At 41.9% G+C, this 25,692-nt stretch overlaps 1 protein-coding gene across 13 annotated transcripts in view; it reads right to left on the bottom strand.

Annotated features, from left to right (window-relative positions):
- The window catches only part of gphnb (gephyrin b), a 100,174-nt gene extending 76,554 nt beyond the window's left edge, over nucleotides 1–23,620 (bottom strand). For all 13 annotated transcript variants that reach the window (XM_020628116.3, XM_065963632.1, XM_065963633.1 and 10 more), the window contains exon 1: nucleotides 23,463–23,620. In XM_020628116.3, coding sequence (XP_020483772.1) covers nucleotides 23,463–23,526 — 64 coding nt within the window. In that variant the 5' untranslated portion in view covers nucleotides 23,527–23,620. The remainder of the gene's footprint in view (nucleotides 1–23,462) is intronic.
- Nucleotides 23,621–25,692: the final 2,072 nt, after the last annotated feature.

Below are 25,692 nucleotides of genomic sequence, written 5' to 3'. Positions count from 1 at the left end.
GAGAGACGGGGGAAGCTGCGTTTGGGAATACTCAGAGAGCAAAAGAAGGGAGTGCAGATAAAGAGAGCTGGAGAGGAAAGGGAGTAGGTAAAAGGGGGAATGACTGGTAGGGGGAGAATAAAACAAAAGAGGAGGGGATAAATATAACACATGCAAAGGGGGATGGGGGGTGGGGGTTAGAGAAAATAGAGGGGAAAAAGAGAACACGAGGAGGGAAGATGAGAGAGATGATGGGAGCAACCATGCAGGACGGAGAGAGTTCAACTAAGTGCCATGCCCCTCCCCCTTTATTGTCATATAGAGAGTTCAAAAAAGAGGTAGATGAGGGTTATACATAAAAAGGTGAACAATCTGAAATAGAATCGCTGAGATAACCAATTTATTTTTAAATGTTATCTAGAAAAATTCAGCCGAAGGGCTTTGCAGTCATACCTAGTATTAATAAATGTTCTTTTTCACCATTACAGTTCATTAGTTATCTGGAGTTGGCAGACTAGTCTCCATGCTGCTCTATGGGATCTTATCACTTTTCCAAGGATGTAATCGTCTGTTTTTGCCTTGGCTTGCATAAGCAAGCATGAGGAGGCCAAGTTTGTTTCAATTTAACTTGGACGGAATCTCTCCTTTTACGAGTGTGGCCAAAACTTTTCAGACTGCACAGAGACTCTAAAAATGGGTACGAAGATACACAAACAACACACAAGAAAAGGCTCAAAGAGGCATTTGGGTCCATGGTTGTATTTATAACAGAACAAGTATTCTCCAACTAACTTCATTTATTGAAAGTCCAAACCACAAATAGAGTATCAGCACATTTAGCAAAGTCAGCGTCACCTATAAACACGTACCACCGTCACAAACAAACAAACTTATCTACAGTAGGGCTGGGTATTGGTAAGGATCAGTCTATCGCTATACTTTGTAATTCCTCTATATCATTGACTGAAAAATTAAAAGTGGTGCAGTTTGCTGTTGTTGAGTCAAAAACTATTGAATTTGGATTTTCCATTCCAATTTTATAGAACCCAGGGTTTTCACAAAAACAGAATTATATACTTCATGATCAAACTAGAAATAAAAAAACACTATCAATACCTGTTTTGAAATAATGGCAACAACAAAAAGCCCTTGGCACCCAAAATTGTGAACTTTCTTGCTTTTAACCTTCACACAATGACGGTAGAAAGAAGTCCCTAAACACAAACAAATAACAGTAGACCAACACAGGTAAACAGTAATGAGAAGAACTCAGTTAACTTGTATAGTGCATGTGTCTATATCAGGTTTTCTCATCATGTTGCTCTGTTTGGGACATCTCTGTGTGTCAGTCATTGTGCGGTACTTAAGAGCCCACAGCAAACACTCTGTATGACAGGACTAAACAAGAATGAAAACACTTGTGTGTTGGTCTGTAACAGACACCAACGTAACTTGTACATCTTAATGAGACGCCAAAAGGACTTTACAAACATCGGTACTTGCCAACCCGTGAATATAAACCATCTGTCTTTGTCGTGGCGGTGTAGCTGTGGGTCTGACGGGGACACAAACACACACAGCATGAATATGAAGAGAAGAATACAAACAAAACTAACTCCTTCTTGCATGTTTGTGAGGATCTGCAGACAAATGTAATATAGTCCTTTAGAACGTTACAGCTGTGAAACAAGTAACAACCATAAAAAAAAATTTAAAAACCTATTATTTCTTTCTTTTAACGCTTTATATTAGTCATGTTCACTCGCTTCCCTGTCATCTGTGTCATCTCATCGACCATCACTGCCTTCTGCCTCGCTTAAGTTACAACCTCCGGTGTTAAAAAATGAAGCCAATACGAAGTACAGAATCCTACAGTTCATCGAGAGTCCGCTTGAGGCTGGCTGCAGAAGCACCAGAAGTCAGCTACACACCCCATTTAAAAAACAAAACAAACAAAAAAAAAAAAAACTGTTTTTACAGCAGAAATGAACATGTTTACAACCTGGTACAAAAAAAACCAAAATTGGTCTGATTAGCAAATCTTGATCGGCACAAACTGTACATGGGGGTACATTTTTGATGACTCATCGGTTTTGATTTTTATGAAGGATAAGCGTTATTCACAATAAGGCACGTAGTTGAGCTGATTGTCAGGCGGCCACAGTGACACGGTTTGTCCAGATCTTAGTCTTCTGTTTGGTTGACTGAAAGTTAGGGCGAGACAGGATTTCCTGAATGGCGACCGCCAAAGCCCCCTGCAGTAACAGATGGGTGACGTAACTCAGGCTTCATCCATTAATATTTACAGTCTATGGTCTTGCTCAAGGCAGCTTCAGGGTCTAAGAGCCGGCGTCCGGCCACAGGTGTGGAGGTTATTTGATTACAGGAATTTAAGGGAAAATCGATATTGTGAAAACAAAAAATTTATTTTTTTAACATTTATTTCTCTACTGAGTAATCACCACAGCAATCACCAGCATCAATGCACAGAATACATTTTTATTCAGCTCTAGATGTGAACTAAACTTCCCTGACTGTTCCAGCGCATGTCCAAAAACTTTCCACAGTGTACACTTCGTGACAGACCCACACTCAGCCCACTCTCCGTCACGTTTCACATTTCGCATAGCACTCACCTGGACCCTCTCTTTATCATCTAAATATCAGCGCAAAGCCCAAGACTGCAGCATCCAACAGCCTCCAGCGCTACATAAAGGGCCTCTCGTATTGATGTTTTATTAACGGGGCCATAAATATTGAAAAGACACTTACTAATGAAGCCACAGAGAAAAGTTTCAGAGACAATTTACAGCATAAGGGAATACAGGGACCTTGATTATGGCACCGTACAACCCTCTTTTTTTTTTTCACTTTTCCTTCTCCTTCATCTCATTTCCCACGCCATGACCGTAATGCCCCTGCAGCTTCAACATCGTCCTCCACACTTTACACTCCTCTTCTTCCCCCATCCCTCTCCCCCTCACCTGTTTTTTCTTCTTCAGTGAAATCAATGGATTGGAGTGGCTTGAGGATCTGCCACACCCCCTTGCAAATATTAATCATAAATCACAGGCTGTGAGTATAATGAGGCTTGTTTCTAATGACAACGGGCTTGATGAATGTGTCTGTTGCTCGCTGTGGCATTATCATATAGCCAGGCAGGAGTGTGCACGTGTGTGTAAGTAGTAGAGGGAGTGTGTGTGTGTGTGTGTGTGTGTGTGTGTGTGTGTGTGTGTGTGTGTGTGTGTGTGTGTGTGTGTGTGTGCAGCTGTGAGTGGATGAGGTATATAATGCAGCTCTCCTCCACATGTAGCATGACATTTCCATGGCAGAGGGCCTACGGCAAGCCAGCTCGCTGTGGCATTTCCAGCAGCTGTTTACACACACACAAAGTACATGTACGTTATTTGTTTCCAAACACACAAGTGCAAGAACTGTACAGTGCAGCCATTTACCTGTGCAGTTTACTGTAAAAGCCATATTATTTGCCTTTGAAGTATCTGTCAGTACGAGATAGGGAAAACAAATAGAGGTAGCATTTAACTAATAGCACACATTACAGGTAAAGTAGCACTCGGTGGTGAAGCTGAGAATAAGCACTGTTTAAAAGGGCAGCACGCAGGTTATAAGGACGCTGAAGCTATATATGGAAGACCGTGAGCCATAGGACAGATATGCATTGATTTAGAAACAAGTTTATGCACATTCTAATAACATACATGTTCTTGCTTTCCTCTATTGCTGGTACAATAGTATTATGGGGCGGCTGTGGCTCAGTTGGTAGAGTCGTCGATCCCCAGCTGGGCAGCATGTCTGATGTGTCCTTGGGCAAGACACTTAACCTCGAATTGCTCCCACTGCTCAGGCGGTGGTGTATGAATGGGATTAGTTACTTCTGATGGATGATACTACAAAGCGGCCACAACCATCAGTGTGTGAATGGGTGTGAATGGTGTGACATGCAGTGTAAAATCGCTTTGAGTAGTCAAGACTAGAGAAGTGTTATATAAGCTCAAGACCATTTACCATTTATTAAAATCAATGGTGGTTAAAAAGTATTAGAAGTTGCATCAAACTGTTTCCTTTCCAGAAAACTATGTGTTGGAGTTTAATCACATTAATCAAATCTAAATTGTGGTACTAAAACTATTTCTTTATTTAGTAGCTCAACCTTGAAATGCATGAAGTATCAAGTATTATCTTTCACTGGATGAAAAACCAGAAACCTACAGAACAAAAAAGCATGATTAAATGTTGTAACGTCAAAGCTTATAAACTAAGCTACATGTTGAAACAAAATGCTGATGAAAATACTGATGAAATGTAGCAGGAGATGTTAAGTTCAGTGGCTCTTACATGTTCTGCATGATGCACAGTTCGCCGCAGTAACTCTTGATCGTTCACTTGGTGTGCTTAAACGACTACAATCAAAGTATAATGATGGTTGTGAAGAGATCATACAGAGTGATATCTCTTTACAATGATAAAACATCTTTGTCTTACTTTTATTTTCACTTGTTGTTGAATAATCGTGTGCAGTGGTATGTTCTAATAAACAGGAATGAGGAGAGAAATAAGTTGATAAAGTTTTGTAGGGGTGGCAGATAGCCAAGCTGTATTGTCGTGCGGAGTCTACAGTCCACGTCGGCGGCCAAGGGTTCAAATCCGACGGCGGCCCTCTGCTGCATATCATCCCACTTCTCTCTCCTCCCAACATTTGCTGTCTCTCCTCAGATGTCCTATCAAATCAAAGCTGGCCCCCGAAAATAACTTTAAAGTTTTTGAAGGTGTCTTGGTTTATTGGATTTAGTGACTTCAGGTTCTATATACTGGAAGCCGTATTTAACATGAAACCCTCTATCCATCTGAATCCTTAGAGAAAGGTTCCCTATGTGGAGGCGGCAGCAAGAGATTCATGAGAAAAAATAATCTGGGCATCAAAATAATTCTATGCATGCCCAGATGCCTCTAGATTTATGTGAGAAAATGATCTTTCATTTTGTAGTTTGTGTGAACTGACCCTTTGATTTTGACAGGTTTGACTGCAGCAAAGAAAACAACATATGCAAGAGATAACAAGTACCAGACTGAGAGAAATACAAATAAACAAATGAATTCACACCTAACTGGCACATTCTTTCCTTTTTTTTTTTTTTTTTTAGCTCAGCTCCTTCTGTGTGTGTTATCTATGTCTGCTCCATTAGTGAGCCAGGTACCGTTCTCTTGTTAGAAGCCAAAATGAGCTGGAGAGCAACTCTATTGATTTCAATAGAAATGTGCTTACACTGGCATCAATATCACTGCACTTTTCCGATTCTTCCCTTTAGAAGCTTCCCTCCTCTCTCCCCTTATGCCATCACATCCCTTCGTCTCTCCCCCTCCCCCTCCCCCTCCTCCTCCTCCTACTCCTTCATCCTTACAAGCTGCTGATGCAGGGAAACCCAGGGCTGCGCCAGAACTACCACAGCTTGGCTGCAGATTCCAGTTTTGCATCCTTGGACAAGTATGAAAAAAAACCCCACAAAGGGTTGCGGGAGGGGGGCTGAAATGGATAGCTATTGGCTAACATTAGTAATGTTTTTTTTTATCTGCTGGCTTTTAGGGTTTGTAGTGAAACGTATGTGCTGAGGTCTAATCAGATCAGGTATTGATTGGTCTTCATAGAGGAAGCTTAACGATCTCCCTGCTACTCTGTGATCTCTCACTGAAAGGATAGAAGGGAGGGAAGAACAGAGGCAGAGAGGTGGATAGATGGAGGTCAGGGGTTACGGTTTGACTGCCGTCCGTCTTAAGGGTCAAGGTGAGGCTGGCAGATGGCCACTCAGAATCGATAGCAGGTTTTCTGATCAAAGTTGACCCTCGCTGACCAGAGGACTTGTTTGATGGTGAAGGCAAATGCGCCTTTCCAACCCCGATTGATGCAAACGCCTCTCAAGAGGTGCAGCTGTCAAGTCAATCTCTGGAGCTGCAGAAACTACCATATTGTAAGTGACAAATTGTTCATTAAGTGGAAAGTGAATCTAAACTGCATCTCCACTTGGTTCCCATGCGGCGAAGATGGCAGCCTTGTCTGGTCCACCGCATGCCCTGCTCATGACCAGCCCCAGCTCCAGCTCCCGGGCCCGCAAATCCCATTTCATGCCAGCCACACTTCTGAAAGCCGAGACAAAAGCCCGATCAGCACAGCTGCAGCTTTAGCATATTGTGCCCGCAATCATTGTGAAATCAGAGGAACAAAGCAAAGCGGAACTCTGCAGCACCCGAAACTATGCAGTAACAAACAAGAGACATTTAAACTAAGGGTAAGGCTTCTTAGAGGAGGAGGAACTTTCTGTTACTGTTTGTTGAAGGTCAACACCATCTATAATAGTTGATTTCCTCAGTATATCTTTGCAGACACCGGCTCCCTTTGAGAAAAAGTACAACATCTTGGTAGGGCCTAATGCAGTCTTCTTTGAGTGAATGGTCTGGAATATATACGTGTGTCTAGGGCACATGGTTAACCCCTCATGGGAAACTGCTATTTACTGACAGGAATCATGCAAGTTCCCAGGCATTTACAGGGCCAACAATCTGGTTTTTCATGCAGTGGTTTTAACTGTAGCTTGATTAGACATGGGTGTTGCTTCACCCACTGTGTACTCTCAGATGGCCAAGACAAATTTCTCCTCAGGGTGGACAACAGAGGCTAATCTGAATCTAAAAATCTGGTCAAAGTGACAATACCAAATACTTTGCACAGCGAATCATGAATGAACCGAGGCAAGTCTGCTAAAATAACTCTGACTGTCTCATCTGTAGCCCCAATAACTGGAAAGTTGTGACATACAGTTCATCATCTGCCCACATCTGTAAGAGTTCTGACAGCATATCTGCTTATTTGGCATACAGATGATGTCGTACAAGTAGAACTGCCAGTGGCTAAATTGATGAAAAGATTTGGTTGGGGTTTAGATTTATCATGACATACTTGTAAACGCCCAGTGACTCAATGGACAGTTTAAAAAGTTATCATTAATTGATAGCGAAACCAAAGATATCATGTGTTTTACACTATGAATTCTTCCTTTCTTGTCAGGAATGCCAATTAATGAAATGGACGTGATGTCATCCATTGGTTTGGGGATCACTGTTTTGAAGCCTTGAATTTGACATTTTAGTCATTGTAATTTTTTAGTTAATTGAATCCATATTTTGTTATATCCATTTTTATATCCATTCTAGCCTCTTGTGAGTTACAGGTAGCCTTGCCCTAAAGCATCATCCTCTTTAACATCAAGTTAACGTTAAACTGGAATATAGAACACAAAATAACATCATTCTGTGGTGGAGAAGACGTGAAACTAGAAGTTGAGATGATTAAGTTATTTGCAAAATGTTTATATAGGAAAATAAAGAGTGAGAGAGAAGGTCTTTTCCTGGTCTTGTGTCATATAATCAGACTTCTTTTTTGCTACCAGTGCAGTCGCCTCCTGTAGGCCAAATAATGAAGGATTAAGATAAAGCCATATTGGCCTCTCTCTTGAACCATAAGATACGTACACTCAGAAAGTCTTCAAAACTACAACAAATAGGCCTTTATGCAGGAAGTAATGCTGTCGAGAAAGACATACTCAAAGTATCAAACACTCCGGGCAGATGAACTAATATGGGTTCAAGTTGAAATCAGCACGCACCACACACTTCCAATGCTTGTTGATGTGTTTGTTAATGTGTGAGTGGTGGATTACTAATACATTTGTGTGTGTGCAAACCATTGGACTCCCCTTATTTCCCAGGATACAGAGTTCTAGATGCCCACACAAACCAAAAACGCACACGCACACACACACGCACACACACACACACACAAACACCACACAAACACACCACACAAACACACATGCACACACACACACACACACAGGGAGTGCCCTGGGCCGCGCTGTACTAATGAAGCAGCCTGTAAGCGGCTACCTTCATTACATTCAATCCTCTGGACAGTGCCAGCAATTACATTGCAGCTTCCTACTGTCAGAGCTCACATGTGCGCACACGCACGCACGCACGCACCGTTGGAAGCGTGTCCTTCTTCTCAAGGCTAATGCTGGTTGAGGTTAATGCAGTGTGGAGTTCCAGCTTCTCCTCTTCTTGTTTGGACTTTTATATTAACAAAAGGCCATTATGTTTTCTAACAAAAACTCCCCGTAACATTAAACTGAGACCCATTAACACATCAGCACATCTTCTGTGACGTCTCAGTCTGTCGCTGCCTCTGTATGTTGGAGCAGAAGGAGGCCTGCAGGCGGAAGTGGTGGTGGTGGTGGGGGTCTAATAGAGTGCTCCACTTGCCATATTTCACACATCTCATCACTTACTCCACTGATACACACAAACACATACAAGTCAGTGCAGGGGAAACCAGGAGGCAAGCCCCTGGAGCATTCTGGGAGGTTTTTCTTTTTCAGGGATTGGATTCAGTGTGATGCTGTTTAGGAATTTAAAACCTGCGACTTTTACTAACTTGTATGGAGAAAAAGAAGTCTCACTACTACTGACAAGGATACATGTAAATAAATTATGGTTATCACAAATGCGTCTCTCTATCCCTTAGGCCTGCAACCAACACTTGTTCTCATTATTGCTTAATCTGCTGTGTGATTTTCTTGGTTTCTATTTCAAATGTGTTTGGGGTGTTCTCACTGCCTCGCTGTTGCAACACCAACCACGAACCACAATGGTCTCTGGTTTGAGTCCTGCTCTGGACCACAGTTTCAAGTCATTTCATCCATGTCTCAAGTCATTTTGTCATCTCTCTCTGTTAAGCAATTAAATAATGGGATACAGGTCTTACAATAATACACAATTGACTTGATGCAATTGAGTTGTTTCCCAGCCAAAGTAACAAAATGAAAGTGAAAGAAGTTGGTCGGCCAAAAGTTAACAACTTAAGATTTAGGGTTACCTTTTATATACTGTAAGACAGCAGCGAATCCTCACAATTTGTCTGCTGGAATCTGTTCATTTTTTGCAACTTTTGCATTAAACTAGACACAGAAGTAACAAATGATCAGAAGAGGAGAAGATTGTTTTCCTATCAATGCACAAAACAGCAAATCAAGTAACTATTTCCACTTGTCTCTTCTCAAATTCTGACTTGTACTTGGACACACTATGTGTTCTGCATATTTTCATTTAGAGCTGCGCAACAAATTGCAATTTTGTGGTTATCAAAAAACTACCATTGGTGATAAGCGTGATGCAAAAGCCTGGATTTATTGTATTAAATAAGGACGAGCTTAATGTTAACAAGCACTCAGTGCTCTTTCACACGTGTCAGATGAAGCTCAAGCTTGCTTCAGTATCAGCTGCATTCAAATGAATTGGTGGCATTTTACAGTTGAAAGAAGGGGTTTGGATTATTTTGGATTCACAAAGGATACAGTAAGGATACAGGTAACGTGTAAAACATGACGCACAGGAAATAGACACAGCAACTGTGATTTCAAGCTAAAAGTCACAACTCTTAAATAATTGTATATCTATCACTTCATATTGTCATCAAATTCACAAACAATGTTATTGCACATTGCATATTTTTCTCATATTGCGCAGGCCTAGTTTCATACGAAAGTATGATATAGACAGTTCTGTCCTCTTCATCTATTGCAGCTTGTAAATAAACACCTCAAAGACATTGCCCCTTACTTAATTCAGACAACAGAGCAAAATGTGCTTCTACACATCCAAAGCAGGATCTTTAAAGATTTGAGTTACACTCATGCGAGATAGAGAAAAGCTAAATTGGCACAAAATGATTAAAAGAAAAACTAATAACAAATGGACAAATAAATTCAGCAGTAATATTGACAATCTTGACAAATCCTCAGATCAACAGTAAGATATAGCAATAAGGTGCTGCCGGCAAACTCTGAATATAGAATTCCATACATGGGTCACCAGCTTTGAGACTTATTTGTCTCCATAAATCAGCTGCCACAGTAAGTGAAGACAGAATAGAAAGGAACAGGTAGGGAAGTGAAGCAGAACAGAGCAAATTGAGTGAGAAGCCCGGTTACTCAACTGACTCACTCTTTCAAAACGTACACAGTCATGAGCTCAGGTTGAAAAAAAAACAAAAAAAAAACAGCAGTCATGCCCTTTTGTAAGAGCATAAATGATGCAAAGTGGTAACAAAGCCGTCGAGGCACGTCACGTCATGTCAATCAAAGCGGATCTCGCATGGATGTGACAAGCATGTGTGGCTCTGATGTGTATTAACAATTGATTCCCAGGTGCCGCAATCTGAAAGGGTTTTGTGGTTAAAAACGGAAAAAGCCATGACGTTGAATTATAGAGGAGAATGGAAGCACACCTTGACCACACACACGCACACACACTTACACACAGAGGCCGAGGCTGAGGTCGGCTATCAAAGGCACCTAGTTAGGGAGACGCTGCCCTCCTCCATTATTCACCTGAACATGCTCCCCTCGCTCCTTGGTTTATCCAGGGAGATGGAGTGAGTTGAGCGAAGATGGACAAAAAAAAAAAGTTAAAAGAGCGAAAAAAGGTGAACAGAAGAGAGGGGGGGAAAAAGGCGCGGAGACGTGGACAAAAATAACTAGCGTGAAAAGGGAGATGGTCTGAGATATAAATGCGACATAAAAGTGAAAAAATGAAGAGCGAATATGTTCTATTCATATCTTAAGTTTCAAGTCTTGTACGACTCGGTTTCAGTCATAATTTATATGAAATGATTTGTGATATAATGCACATACAATCTGCAAGCAGGCAAATTAATTTTCTTTACTGTAGTATTATATAAAAATGCAGATATACCTTTTGTTTAAGATGTTATTTTTTAAAGTCAGAGGTTCTCGATCAAATATATCCCACTGAAAGATAATCCTACTCAATAAATCCCAAGAAACAGAAATGAAAAAGAAAAGTTAAGTAGGCTAAGGGGATTAGTGAGAGAGAGCATGTTGGTATCACAAGTGTCATCTGGTGTGTGCAGGTTTGAATCTGTAACCTACTGTAGCTTTGTGTAAAACCGGGCTAGTAGTGCATCAGTTGAGTTACATTTCCTCCTAAAGCGGCAACAAGATGTACTCTTTGTAAATCTTTGGCCAGTAATTTCATAAACTGTGCACAGGGATTTGTGCACAGTTTACAAATCTGTGTGAGGTCAAACACTAGCAATTAATTCTGTGCAGAATATCAGCGCTCTCTCACTCTGGCGTGCATTCAGTGTGCGGAAGCAGGTGCGAGCTTGTCCGTCATGTAAACTGTCCCGACCCCTCTTTAAACATAAAAAAAACAACCCATGCATAAAAAAATGTGCATGAAAGATATACCTCCTCCAAATGGGGTGCGTGACAGGAAAAGTTAGCGAAACACTGAACTAAACTACTGAAAATCACTCCATAGCAACTGTAACACAACAGGGAAAAGCCTTTTCAATTTAGAACCATCATCGACATTATAAGTCAAATTGGGACATTTCCCAAAAAATCATCACCCCCACTTTGTCACCTTTGCATCTGTTACAAAAATATAATCCCCAGACGCTCACCACACAGTGTGGTGGTTTCCCCAGGAGCGTGTGTCACACACATCAATCAACACGTCGCACCTCGACATGTCCGGTCTTGTGGCCCTCGGGGGGAATGAATGGAGGGGAAGGAGGGCGAGAAGGCGAGGGGTCTCAAGAAGTAACAAACCAATGGACACCCTGGCAGTGTGTCAGGACAGAGCTGAAGGGGCCTTTGCCAAAGGTGATGGCCAGAAGTCACACAGAGCTACACTGCTACAGCTTTGTTTCCCACCTTGACGGTAACGCACGTCTTTGTTCTTACTGTGAGAATGTGTGATGTTTTCAAACCACAACGTTTGGTGTTGGGTGTTATTTACATTTTTGACTAACACTTGTGAAGCTATAATTTGCAATCAAACACATATTTTTGGGAAAAAAGCAACAGCCTGATAGTGCAATTTATTTTCTTGTCTTATCTTCCATTTGACTCGCTCTGTTTCTTCTGTCTCTTGTGTTCCAACCCGACCCTCTTCAAACTCCACTTTGCTCTCTCTCTCTGTTTGGCAAACAACAACAAAATGTCGAAATACTGAAAAGCTGAGTGATGTTGACATAAATGAAGTTCCCTGTCTCTTCTTACACTGAGCTGAGATTTTAATAGCTGTGGCAATTCATGGAAGATCTTAGAAGTAGTTCCCCTAAAAGGCCTCCGCTCGACTGCTTATTCCTGTCAAAGCTAATGTGGCCCATGGGGCGTCAAAATCTGACAGTTTTTCACAAGTTAGTTATTTAGTACATTAATGTGTACAAAAGATGTTTAAAATAAGTATCAACAGTTAGTCAGCAGTAGCATCTTACAGTCAGATAAAAAAAGAATGCTTGCTATATAGAAACCATATGTCGACTTTTGATAACAACTTTTAGCCTCTACGGTAAAGCTCAGAAAAAGTGGATTAAAAAAAAGAGAGGAAAAAAGGTGAGAAGACGTTTTTGGAATTAAAAAGGTATACGAACGTAAATGCTGACTTTTTGTTCAAGATTTTGGTCCCTATGGTTCAAACTCCAGAAAAAAAGAGCTTCAGACCAATTAGAACTAAAAGGCATCTTTTGGTTTTCCCAGCACTGTAAGTTCATTAAGCTCCAAGCGCCATGTGATGTCGCGTGAGTGATCTTTTTTTTTTTCAGACTTGTCAAAGCTCCTCCACAGCAGAAAAAAGACAACAGTTTTCAATGGTTGAGTAGTGCTACCCATGATCTAGTGAATCCACAATCCCCGAGGATCTGATGATGCCTATATCAGTCAAAGAACTATAAAAACAGAGATATGTCTAATTAAACTAGTGGCACTCAGAGAACGCAGATCGTCACCTAAGGCCAAAATCTTTGCTCCGATATCCACATCTTCATGTGAAACCACTATAGAGTATATGTCTGACTATATTCAAAAGCTATAGCAAAGTAAAATGGTTATTATCAGGACATCACTGTGAATGAAGTGTCCCACATTCTTCAGTTTAGGTGGTCTATTTTAACCTAATAGATATAGTATACTACTGTAGTTGTCATGAGCAGGCTAAAGCAGAATTAGATCAAAGTAGGAAAAATAAATGAAGCTGTCCCTCAAATGCAGAGAAAACATGATCAATGTATCTGATCTAGAAATACTTTACTTCTCGAATGGGATGAAAGCTTGTCAAGAAAACTGTAAAACCTTAGGCGTACTAAGCAGCCCACCAGAAATATCAACTCTGATGTGTACTCTGTACACTTTTGCAATATGTAAAGTCATAAAATGTGTGTGTTGACTTTACAGTTGCTCAAAGTGGTGAAGCAGGTTATACATTGTTCTGCTGAGATTATTAGCATTGTGAGCTAGCCCCTGCTATCGATAAGGCGCTCCCGGTCACATCAGCACAGTGATGGATGCTGGATACAGGCGAGCTGACCTCCCCTCTGAGTGAAACATGAGAGAAGTGTACGTTTCAGACACCTATTAGATGAGGACTGATAAAGACGTAAGGCGGCATGGCAGCACACAGGAGGGACACTGATGAATCAATGACTTGACTTTTTCCCCCCCATTTCTCTCTTCTCCTTTCTTCCTTGTCCCTCCTGAATCCTCGACTTCCTCTGTCCTTAATTAACACCTCAAGCCGGGACACTAGATCCAGTGGCTGCGGACTACAAGAGTGACTCATCAGTTAAAACCCACAGCTGTATCTTTTATCTGGATCTCCATCGCCATCACTCAGCGGCCTCTTCTCCGCTCAGGTTATCGCGGCACAAGCGAGGAGGAGGGGAGGACACAATTGCTGTCTCTCAGGGAAGTGTGAAATACTGAACCAGTGCAGAAAACCAGGAAGTGTCTTCTATCTTAAGAGCAAAAGGTTCCTTGAATCATCTCAGCTCCAGTAGCTGAAAGTTTGAATACATCTCCAAAAGTCAAGAAATGAATTGATATCAATGTATTAACAAAGGGAACCAGCATTAAAACTTTAAACAGATATCTTCCAACTTTAAGAAATAAGAGATTTTGAAAATGCACAATATAAATCCACATAAGAGCTCCTTGCCATAATCTATTCTATTTATTCTATTCCTGACAAAGTCCCATGAAGAAAGACTTGTCAAGACCAGAGTCACGTTGAACTACCAAGCTGTGTACTTGTTTGGTGTAATGACTAACTTGCACTTTACCTTCAAAACTGTGACTTGAAGCAAATATTTTTTTATGTTTAATTACAATTTCTTGTGTTATTCAAGCATGAGTACAATTTTGGTGTAGTGGGCGCTGAGTGCTGACAAAACATGCATGAAACACAGCAGAACTATACCTGAACACATCCGGTCTTGACATGGAAAGAGAGTTAAAATGACTACTGCTTGTCAGCTAACAGCAGGTTTGGCTAACCAGGTTGTAAAGACTTATGTTAAGAAGTGTGTGTGCGTGTGCAGGCATTCAGTAATTTCAGTCGCATATGCTAGCTAGTGTATGTATGCTAAAAGCGCATAGTTTGATTATGCTATTAAAAAAGGTAAAAGCTAGCTGCACAAATGGTCGTTAGACCGCAGCAGTGTGATACAGTCACAAACTATCTTTAAAATTAACCGAAAAAGCATCAAAAACTTTCAAAATCGACAGTTAAAAATAGCATATAATCCACAATACTGCAACATTTCTTAAGATTTTGGGATGTACAAGGAAATTCACCTGGTTGGTTGCACATAATATGAAATTAAAGGGATTGGGCATCTCCTCACTAAATATCAAACACGTACTGGAAGGTGTTGCTACTCCTTCCAGAAAAGTCTTTCCTGTTTATCACCGTACTGAAGTAAAGGAAACAATGGCTCCAAGCCCTACGTGGCTGTTTTTCTGTCAGATCAACAGGAGAGGTGCGTACACAGAAAAACACCACAATCCTTTTAGGTCTTTTGCTTACTCCCAAAAATATTGAACGCAAGCTCCCTCGTATTTTTTTTTTTTTTTTTGGCTCAGCGAGCTTTCTGTGATTATCACCTCAAATGAATGACAGACTGTTACAGTGCTTTGGGCCTGGAGGGAGTGGGAACCGACCAACTCTCCTACACCTACGCATCCAGTCTGGGAATACCAGGCAGCCCCGATGGAGCTCTTCTCTGGAGAGACGACGAGAGCTTACGAGAGTGGAGGAGACGCAGCTCCTCATTAGTCAAATACTGTCTGCCTCTTGTTCTTACCAGCATCACATTTAAGGAGTATTTACAGTATGGGAGGATTATTTCTTTGGGCAGAAAGAAAGCAGGAGAGAGAGGGGTGTGTGCAAAAGGGGAGGAGAGTCTCACACACTCCCCACTACTCGATGCCGAAAATAATTCCTTTGCAGAGAAGACTTAATTCACATTCTGTGTTTGTGTCGCTGCCCCCGTGTTGTCTATTCTGGTCCTGCCTTACTGCTGTCCACTGTCACACAGCTGTGTGTGTGTGTGTGTGCATGTGTGATGCAGAGAGAGAGAAATAACAGGCAAGAGGGTCAGTCCGTGGTAAGTACTGCTACAGTACGAGCCCCACCCAAAACCAAAGATAAATCCTTGTTCGACCACATGCAAACAAAGAGAACAAATATATTTCTAATCCAAGTGATCACGCAAACCATCCAGGTGCTTCCTTATTCTTGTACAAAGCTTTTTGTCTCTAAGGTCATTGGGATTGGGAAATATTTCTGTTGTTGTAGTGCAAGCATGTCAAGGTCACAATCCTGAAAAAAAGTCCCTCACATTTGGCTTCATGATGATGACAAAAACTATTTGAATTTGATGAGAAATATGAAGAATAAACAAGTGGAAGTCCAATTTTCTGGATGTATTTCTTCTGCTCAAATCCTAACATTTTGTGTTTAAGGCTTTTGGGATGACAATGTTAAAAATGTTTCCACTTCTCGATGCAAACGTGTCAAGGTCAATACTGGCGACAATAATACAAGTCTGTACAAAACAGTCCCACACATTTGGCTCATTGTTTAAAAAAAGAAAAATCTGAATTTGGTGAGAAATACAAAACAGGAACTAGCATAAACCCAATTCATGTGTGCGTTTTCCTCTGCTCCAAGTGTATCCCTCTCAAACTAGCATATTGTTGAACAGATGCCCACATATTGTTGCAAGGGAACACCCCAGTAGCAGCTTAGAGATGATTCAGCCACAGACAGACACAGAGACTTGGGTCAAAGCAGGAAAAAAAAAGAAGGAATAAACTCATGCTAGTGGGTAGACACACGCCTGGGGCTCTCTGATTCCCATCCAGACCACGTATCTTTATACCACCAGTGAACCGAATGTTAACATCTATTTTGTGTATTTTGTTATGCGGGCATGATGTAAGCTATGGCAGGATGTTACGTTTGTCTGTCTCGGAGTCAACAGAGGCTAAAATGGAGAGGATGAATAATAGCGTTGTGATGCTAATGGGAGCACACAGACAGGCTAGCGGCCATCAGGGAGTTAGCAAAGACTTCACATAATGTGCAGGTGGGCTGAGTGGTCCTAAGGCATTTCATTGAGGCTCTGGTACATTTAAAACTGAAGTTCCCTTTGAACAAGCAATTTCTATCTGATCTTAAAGGCGACATCTTTTTTTCTCTTTTTTTTTTTTTACAAGTTCAAAATAGCATTCATTTGAAGCCCATTTCAGGGTCTGCTTTATAGTCGGATGGTGTATTTTTGTCACTCTCATTGGATATTTGGCCAAATGTAGACAATATGTGACAAAACGTATTACCTATGCTACTACTGAGTGAAAGGAGAAAGGTTTTTGAGGTAACTTTGTTTTATTCTATCACAGTTTCAAATGCCATCAGCACTACGCTCTTATCAAAACCTCAGTTAGCTTTAATAGTCTTTGGGCTGCTTTCAGCTCATTCACACTTTATGTGAAAATCGATATAATCTAACCATTTCATTTAATATTGTTTGATATTTTCAAAGTTTCTTTAATTTTATTTTTACGTCTATTTTAATGCACCAAAAACAAAAATACATTTTTGATCAGCATTCATTTTTTCATTTTTTCATTTTTTTTTTTTCCAACAATAAGGAGCTCATTGGGTGAAACCATAGACTGTATAAGAACATGGACGTATAATCTCAGTAGCATCACCCACCGGATTCAGAAAAGGGCTTTTGAAGTTGAACAATGTTGGTCGCCGTATCAAACATGCCATCTCAAAATAACTTTCAATCAATCTGCTTACAGGCAAAGAGGTAGAGTGAAGGCGAGCGTTTAGCTTCCTGGCTAAGCTACAATGCGCTCACCTGTCAGTCAAATCAACCACGCCCCAAATTATGCACGACTATTAGCCTAAATAGCATTAAAATAACAAGTTTTTCAAACTTCCTTCATCTTCATTTAACCTCTTATCAGTTTTTCACCAATAAAGAAATTACTCATTCAGACCGAAACCATTATTTGAACAAGGCTGTTAACATATTTATTTCTGCTGTAAAAATGGGCATTTTAAAATAGGACTTAATGGGGATTCCATGGCTTTTGCAGCCATCATGAAGTGGATATTGAGGATCTACTGTCCACTTCTGCATTTGCTTCATTTTCCATCATCTGAACTTGCCTTTTATATACAGAGATTCCCGCTACCAAGGCAATGAAACATATATATCCAATATATTTCTGATTCTGCATATCCATTCTAGGTGAACAATACTGTAAGTACGATTAGAAGAAACAAATGTTCAAGCCAGTGAACACAAACCACTAATATGCATTACACGTGCAAAACTCTTAAGGCAAAAGAAGGAAATGACTGAAGTGAAATGTTTCACAACATAACCAGATTTAGGTAGTTTAAATTAATAATGTGCTTTGAATAATTTATTTGCACGGTTGCATTTTATCAAACTACAACAGTTATGATCTTAGAAGTAGTCCGTAAACAATAGTAATTTCTGACAAGCCCTTGTTCCATTTCATTTCACTCTGCAAGCAACTGAGTCGGCCATTTAGAGTTCAACACACGGACATAATCCTTCAACAACTTCCCACCTACAAATATGGCCTGTTGTGAATGCATAAACCAAGTTGGAAGCATCATTGCTTTTTTATCAAATCTTCTATCAATATTGCTCATAGCAATTGCTGAAATGTCCAAACAAATTAGCTCAGAATCCTGAAGTAATACTTATGAAAAAGCATTTTTGACATTTGCGCTGATTCCATTAATGTAAAAAGCACAACAATGACAAAATATCTTCATGTCACACTGAATGTCACTGTCTGATGGTGTTACAACTGTGATTGTATCTTTCTTTAATTGTGAAAACCACATCGACTAGACGCTAGATTGAGTCATTCAGGAAGACACAGCGAGAGGAGATTGCTCCATAATGTGGCAGCCTCCCACGCCATGCGCTGTCAGATCACGGCGTCTCCTAGTTTTTCGGTCAAGGTGCTCTGGCATGCTGCGGCGCTTCTTGCTGACTTGACTTCTGCTTCTGTACTTAGCCTCTTTAGCGCCTGAGCTGCTAAGGTGAGTTTGGGACAACCTCCAGAGATTAAATTATGTGGAAAAGCAGATTAAATAGTTATTATCCCATCTGCAGCCAGACAAGTACACACCCACAAGGAGGCACATATACATGTCCGCAAAACCACACATGCACGTTTACCCGCAGTGATTCAAAAGGGGAACTCACACAAACACATTCAAGGACTACGAATTCACATCTTAAGCTTTGGAAGTCACATTTTGTTCTTACTTTTAGCATGTTTACTTTCATTATGAGCTGCTGTCAACATGTGTTTTAGACATATTAATGTAATGAAAATGTTTTTGTTCTTCTCCCAATATGTTTTCCCTTCCCACTTTCTGAGGCACTCCAAAAAAAAAAAGAAGTGCACGCCACGTTTAAAAAAATGTCCGCCCATACCCCGCCAAAATAAAAGCTCCCACTCTGCTCTGTTGGGAGTCGCAGATTTAATCCAACTAAACAGACGTTTTGGGAGATGGATCCAAATGTGGTTGTTTTTGGGAAGCCTGTCTGCCAGTTAATTCATGTCTTTCTGATAGACATGCAAGTTTAGAAAGCCGCCCACACATGTCTGAACTCGTATCTTTTGTAACAATCGAGGGAGATGGAAAATTAGGAGAAGAAAATGAAGACAGAGAGAGAGAGATAGAAAGGGGTAAAAATGTTTGCTGTCTGTCGCAGGGTTGACCTTTTGCTGCCCTGGCTCCTTATTGAAAACTGAGTGTGTGTCCACATCTCTATGAGGAAGGGCTGGAGTTAACACACATGTCAGCAACCGACAGCAATGGGGCTTTCTATCGGCTGTGAAGCAACACACATCCTAGAGCATCTGTGGCCCGTGCATGGAGAAGGCTGCAGTATAATAAAACTGTATGGTCATATAAATACACACCGGGGTTATGCAGATCAAACGCTCTTTGCAGGACCTTCTCTTTCTCTTTCTGTTCCTGTGTGAGTGATCATGGGCGGTACGCATAAACCATAGCTATATTTGGGGTTGGGACGATTTGCTACGCTAGGGGTTTCCAGCCAGAGCTCACTATCAGTGTTCTTGTAGAAAAAAAGCAGAGAGTCACATGCATGTGCACATACGGCAAGGTACACACAGAAAGCAGGTGCATGCTAACAAATACAAAAAAAAACATACATATGTGAGTCCAACATTTGGTATATTACATGCTGGTTCTAATGTCATACAGGTTTGATCATTTCTTTTTTTTTTTTTTTTTTTAAAGATTTCTTTTTTGGGCTTTTTGTGCCTTTAATGCAGAGATAGGACAGTGGATAGAGCCGGAAACCAGGGAGAAAGCGGGGAATGACATGCGGAAAGAGGCCACGGGTGGAAGCAAACCCGGGCCTGCCGCTCGAGACGAGAGCCTCAACACATGGGACGCGCGCCCTAAACATTGCGCCACCAGCGCGCCCCTGATCATTTCTTTAAAGAAATCCCAGTTTGGGAGTTTAATATGTTGCTAAATATGGATCATCATATTATTAAACTATTATTTCTGCAAGGCAGTAAATGTCTAGCAGCAATTTATCTTTAAAAGACTTTGTTGTTTGGTCACAAATGCGAGGCCAAATTTACATCTGTGTCCATGCACACATATACTTAGTAACTAATGCACGCATATTAAGCTGCAGTGCGTGTGTGTATACCTGAGCGCAAGGACCCCGAGGCAGGCCCAGGGAGAGAGAAACTCAGGACAATTAAAACTCAACAGGAAGAAGAAATTAAAAAAAAGGCAGATAGTTACAGGGCACTCGTGATAAATACCCACACACAGGTAGAGAGGGAAAAAAATAAAACACACACACTTCACAACAGGCAGAGCACAGCAGGAGGAGCTTTCATCTACTTCTAACAAAGGTCACATTTAGTGTGACATCTCTGACAAGTGACAGCACGCTCACCCCAATTATCCTGTTTCAAGATTTCTACCTCCTCCCTTGCCTTGTAGATAAACCCCGCCTCTTTTTCAAGCATCCCAAGAAAAGGATTATTTCACACATGCACACACACACACACACACACACACACACACACAGTCACGTCAGTCTCACCTCCCTGCTCCGTGTGTCCAGGGTCTAAACAGAGACGTCCCCTGGGCTCTGTCACCTGTCTAGAGAGATGTGGGGCTAAGTGATGGAGGAGAGTGGAGCCAAGGTCTCATCCACCCCCTGGACTGAATGCAGGAGTGGACTGCTGACCTTTGACCCCCACAGGAAGGAGGGAGATTGAGCACTGCTCCAGCCTCTATTAGCATTCTGCTCACACATCAAGCTTGCTGCACGAACACTGGTGGATGCAGAAGACTGAGGTGTGGCAACTAAAGGTTCTGCATTTTAAGAGAGGGAGAGATGGAGCCAACCTGACTATCTGGAGCGTTGCATCCTCATGGCAGCACAGCAGGGGAGCTTTCGGCTGTCAAAACACATCACGTCACGAAAAAATAATATCACACGAGTGCCATGAGTAATCCTGCTACGATTAAATTCTTAAAAGGTTAAGGGTCAAGCAAAAACCTGGCAACTTAAAGCCGCCGTGCAACGATTTCTTTTCCCCCTTTTTTTTTGGTTTTTCTTTCCATGACAGGGCAGGTTCGTCCTACTCCAAACACACAAATACATGAACAAGACAAATACGTTTGTTTGTTTGTTGTATGCCTCAGGAATTGTCAACACTACACCGCTAGATTGCACGTTGGGAAGACAGAGAGGGATTCTGATGACACAATGAGAATTTAACCCTTCTAATATGGCATTAACCTCCACATGGCTATACAAAAAAAAATCCAAACCAAAGCTGTTGTGTCTCCTTATTCACATATTTCAGCCACCAAAATAGTGATGAAACGGGCAAAAACTGACATGAGTTCAGCTGGCTAAGGGTCAATCATCTTAAAGCCACCAGGGACAGATTTCTTTCCTTTTTTCAGTTTTTCTTTCTAATACAGCTAGCCGTCTATAACTCCAACCACACACATTTATATAGAACATGAACAAATATAAGCCTGTCTGTTGCCTCAATGTGCAGGAATTGTCTACACAGCACGGAGAGATTACACATTGGGATTCGGATGACACTCAGAGGAATGAACCCCCTCTGATGTGGCCGGACCTCTGCTTGTTGAAAAAACCAAAATAAAACCCTGAAAAACATCCAACCCTGACCACGGTCTTACACATGTACCTACAAATGACTCATCAGACACTAATTTCAGCTCTCAAATATGGTGATAAAGAGGAGGGGGGAAAAAAGTATCTTGAGGTAGGTATTTCCTCCTCTACCTCCCTTGGTGTTTCTATCTGATGCAGTATTTACTGTGGTGGGGTCAGTACCGCACTGATTTGTGAGTGACGCTGGATTTCAGCACCACGGACAGCGCTCTACCTCTCTCTAGCGCGAAGGAGTGTAGCAGAGGAAGGAGGAGGAGGGATGGAGGAGAAGGAGAGGAGGGCGACGGGTGGTTGTGGTGTTGCTGTTGTTTGGTTGGTGATGGGGGTTTCCCTGGCAGATTTCAGGAGATAGTCTATCTGTGCAGTCACTCCTTCATCGCACGCCACCTCTTCCTTCTTCCAGCGCCTCCTTAGTGCTGGGTTTTCCATACAGAGGAATACCGTATGTGTGAGATCATGGCTTTCATGAAATATTGATCGAGCGAGCCTCACACACAGGATGGACAGAGAGAGAGAGAGAGAGAGAGAGAGAGAGAGAGAGAGAGAGGAGGGGGGAAAGGAGGGAGTGGGGTATTCCTCTGGACAGCCTTTATCATGCATCCACCCCAACACCTCCATCATCACCGCCCTCCCTCCTCCAAAAAAAAAAGAAAAAAAAAAAAAAGTGTTTCATTTACTTTCCGATCATGGCAACCACCGCTGGATTCGCCTCGACGATCAGAAACATGACAAAGCATTAAGCTACACACACACACATGCATAGACACACACACATACACACACAAACACACACACACACATTCACACACACAGAAAAATGAAGGCCAGATCTAACACCATCCGCTGCTTCACAGCCGCACATCGCATCCAAGGCACATAACGTCTGGAGCGGCGAGAGACGCGCTGTCATCTCTTCGCCTTTGGAGGAATGTCAGGAGGATTTACCCGCGCGCGTGTGTGCGTGTGTAGTGTGTGTGTGTGTGTGTGTGTGTGTACATGTCTGTATGTGTGAGTGCAGCCACGCCGAGCCGAGCCGAGCCGATCCAAGCAAGAGCCGCAATCATGTGTCATCATGTATAGCCTTACTCAAACACCGGCACTGTCATTCACAAAAAAAGAATGCCACATCCAAAGTCTGCGCGCAGTTCTCTCATTTTTTTTCTGACATCATCTTAATAGGCCAAGAATGCGCTCATCATCATCATCATCACCCACCACCACCACATCCACCTTCAGCAAACTGTCGTGAGCAACACTTCAAAAAATCGCTGTGGTCAGCTGTGGTGTCAATAATGCAATCTATCGGCCCGGGCATCTTTAGCAGCCGCACAACACACGGTCAGCTGTAATTTCCAGCTCTGACAAGCAGATAGGGGGACATGAATTATTCAATACACATAAACTGAGCTCCTCTTTTGCAGCAGGGGAAAACGGCTCGACAAGGCATCTACATGAAGCGATGCAGCGATCACATTTCAGACCGCGGAAGGAGATTAGAAACCGGGTGTAATGTGGCAAAATGCATCCCGGTGAAGGAAGGCTTTAAATCAGAGAGGCTGCACACACACACACAAACACACACACACACACACACACACACACACACACACACACACAAACACACACACACACCAAGAGACCGAGAAACGCCGCCGCCGCTGAAAAAAAAAAAGCAGCCGACATGTATGAAGAGCCAAGCGGCGGGATTGGATTCACGGAAATGTGAGCGAAATGTGAAAGAGCCGTCGGGTATAGCTGCGTTTACCTGTCAGGACTCCAACCCGGATTTGGTGGTCGTGGTTCGTTAAAATCATCCCGTCTGACGCCATGTTCAGCAGCGCTGTCGCCCGCACCGAGAACTCACGGCAGGGCCCAGAGCCGATCACATCGAACTTAGAGAGGAGAGAGAGAGAGAGAGAGAGAGAGAGAGAGAGGGAGGGAGGGGGGGGGGGGTGAGGAAGAGGTGGAAGGGAATGGAGGAGGGCTGGGATACAGCAGAAAAAAGAAAAAGAAATGGTCAGACAAAATGAGTCGAGAGCGGAGCTGATCATCGGGACACCTACAGATAAGCGGGCAGGATGCGGGGGCCGTTTAAACCGCACACATCACTCAGCTGGCCGCCTGCCACGGTAGTAGTGTGGATCCCAGATTAAGTCTTACGGAGACCACTATTGATTTCCTGTGAAGGCTTTTAGGGGGGACTGACTAGCAGGCGACACTCACTTTTTACAATGCATTTGATTTCATTTTTGGAGCTCCAATTTGAGATCCCTGCTCCTCGGGGGGGGGGGGGGGGGGGGGGGGGGGGTCTCGATTTTGTTCCGGAAACAGATAAATTAAAAGTATGATGTCTCCAATCTTAAATGAATCCTTTTGGGGGGGGCCTCATAAAAGTCCCCCCCCTCCCCACACACACACCTTTCATGAGATGCACCCCTGCTTTTTAGAGATTAAGGGGGTCCCTTAAGAACTCTGGAGATGTGTTGGATACAATGTAGAGACAAGAGAAGATCACAGTCCAACCTGTAAAGATGCAACCACATCCCGGGGCAATAACAACCTCACTCGCTTCTATTCATAGACTGGCTGCACGCTTCCACGGTGTATAATTTGTCTTGTTTATTCTCATGGAAAAAAAAAAAAAAGCCCATCCTCCAGCTTCTGTTGGGAATCTATCAATATACATAATTCATTAACACACGTACTAGAGCATAGTAACCGTGGCAAGAAATGGTGCAACTCTTCAAGGTTGACTGGTTCTCTTCTATAGCATTGTCAGGTGTGTGTTCAGTGACCCAACCAAAAGAAGTGTGACACTTTCCCCTTCTTTATTTGGTTACCGACTCCCCTTACAATTTGTGTTGTAATAAGCAACAAGAGGTGTGTGTCAGCCAAGGACAGGCAAAAGACTTTTAAGGTTTTATGATTTCTCTAGGCCTACCTGCGCTGAATTTCCATGCAGTGGATCTTTATCTCCAGCATCGTCACTGTTTTTATTTCCTCCTGGCTGTCGTTCTTGAATCGATGCATCTCAAGAATCCAGAGGAATGAAGATTTTCATTTGTGGTACGTTTTGATTCATTAGCTATAATGTGCACAGTTTAGCCTGCATGCCTGGCAAGAACTGCACAGTTGCTATTTAACCCAGATGTGAAGCTCTTATATTCTTTATGTAATTGTGATACATCAGTTCTGCACCTACGCTTATATACCATTTTTCTCACAGGCAACAGACTAGCAGTTTCTGACTTACAGTTTTTACATGCTTTAATACAATAAAAAACATTTTTTTTAAACATTTCCCTGCTACACAAAATAGGAACAAAACTGTTCTGTATCCAAAATCACATTTTACAACCATCTATTCATGAAACAGTGATGCTTACTATATGACTATCTTACTATATTTCCACAGATAAACGTTGTGAAACAGTTGCACAGACACCCAGTCTAAGAATTTGAGTGATTTAAAGCTGCTGTGAGGATTTTTGTAGTGATCATGAAACGATTAGAAATGAATAGTGAGGCCTCGGTATGACCTATCTAAGAGGAACATCAGTGACAAGATTGATTTTCTCTGTATTGTTTCTTTCAAATAGCTGTACCCTGTAGTTTGGGGAAGCTGTCAAACAACATGGTTGACATCATGCTGCCAAAACACCCTTCTTTCTTTCATTTTTTTTTTTTTACATTTTTGAAGGCTAAGATTCTCAACAGAGCTACATTTGGATGTTAAAGGAAAGCAGAATGTAATGGACAAAAAGTCAAAGTTCTTCACAGGAGCTTTCATTTGAGATCGATTCCACAGTTTTGGGAAATTAATGTAAACACATACAAGCATTATCACTAATATGTTTAGGTAAATATGAAGCAAAAGTCGAGGGGAGGTCAACTTAGCATAGCATTAAGACTGGTAACAGGGTGAAAGAGCTATCCTGGCTCAGTCCACAAGCCAAAAACAAAGCAATCTTCCAGCACTTAGGCTTTCAAACTAT

Source organism: Labrus bergylta, chromosome 15, assembly GCF_963930695.1.
Source record: "Labrus bergylta chromosome 15, fLabBer1.1, whole genome shotgun sequence".
Taxonomy (NCBI): Eukaryota; Metazoa; Chordata; class Actinopteri; order Labriformes; family Labridae; genus Labrus; species Labrus bergylta.
Note: the sequence above shows the minus strand (reverse complement) of the source record. Positions and strands in the feature narration are given on the sequence as shown.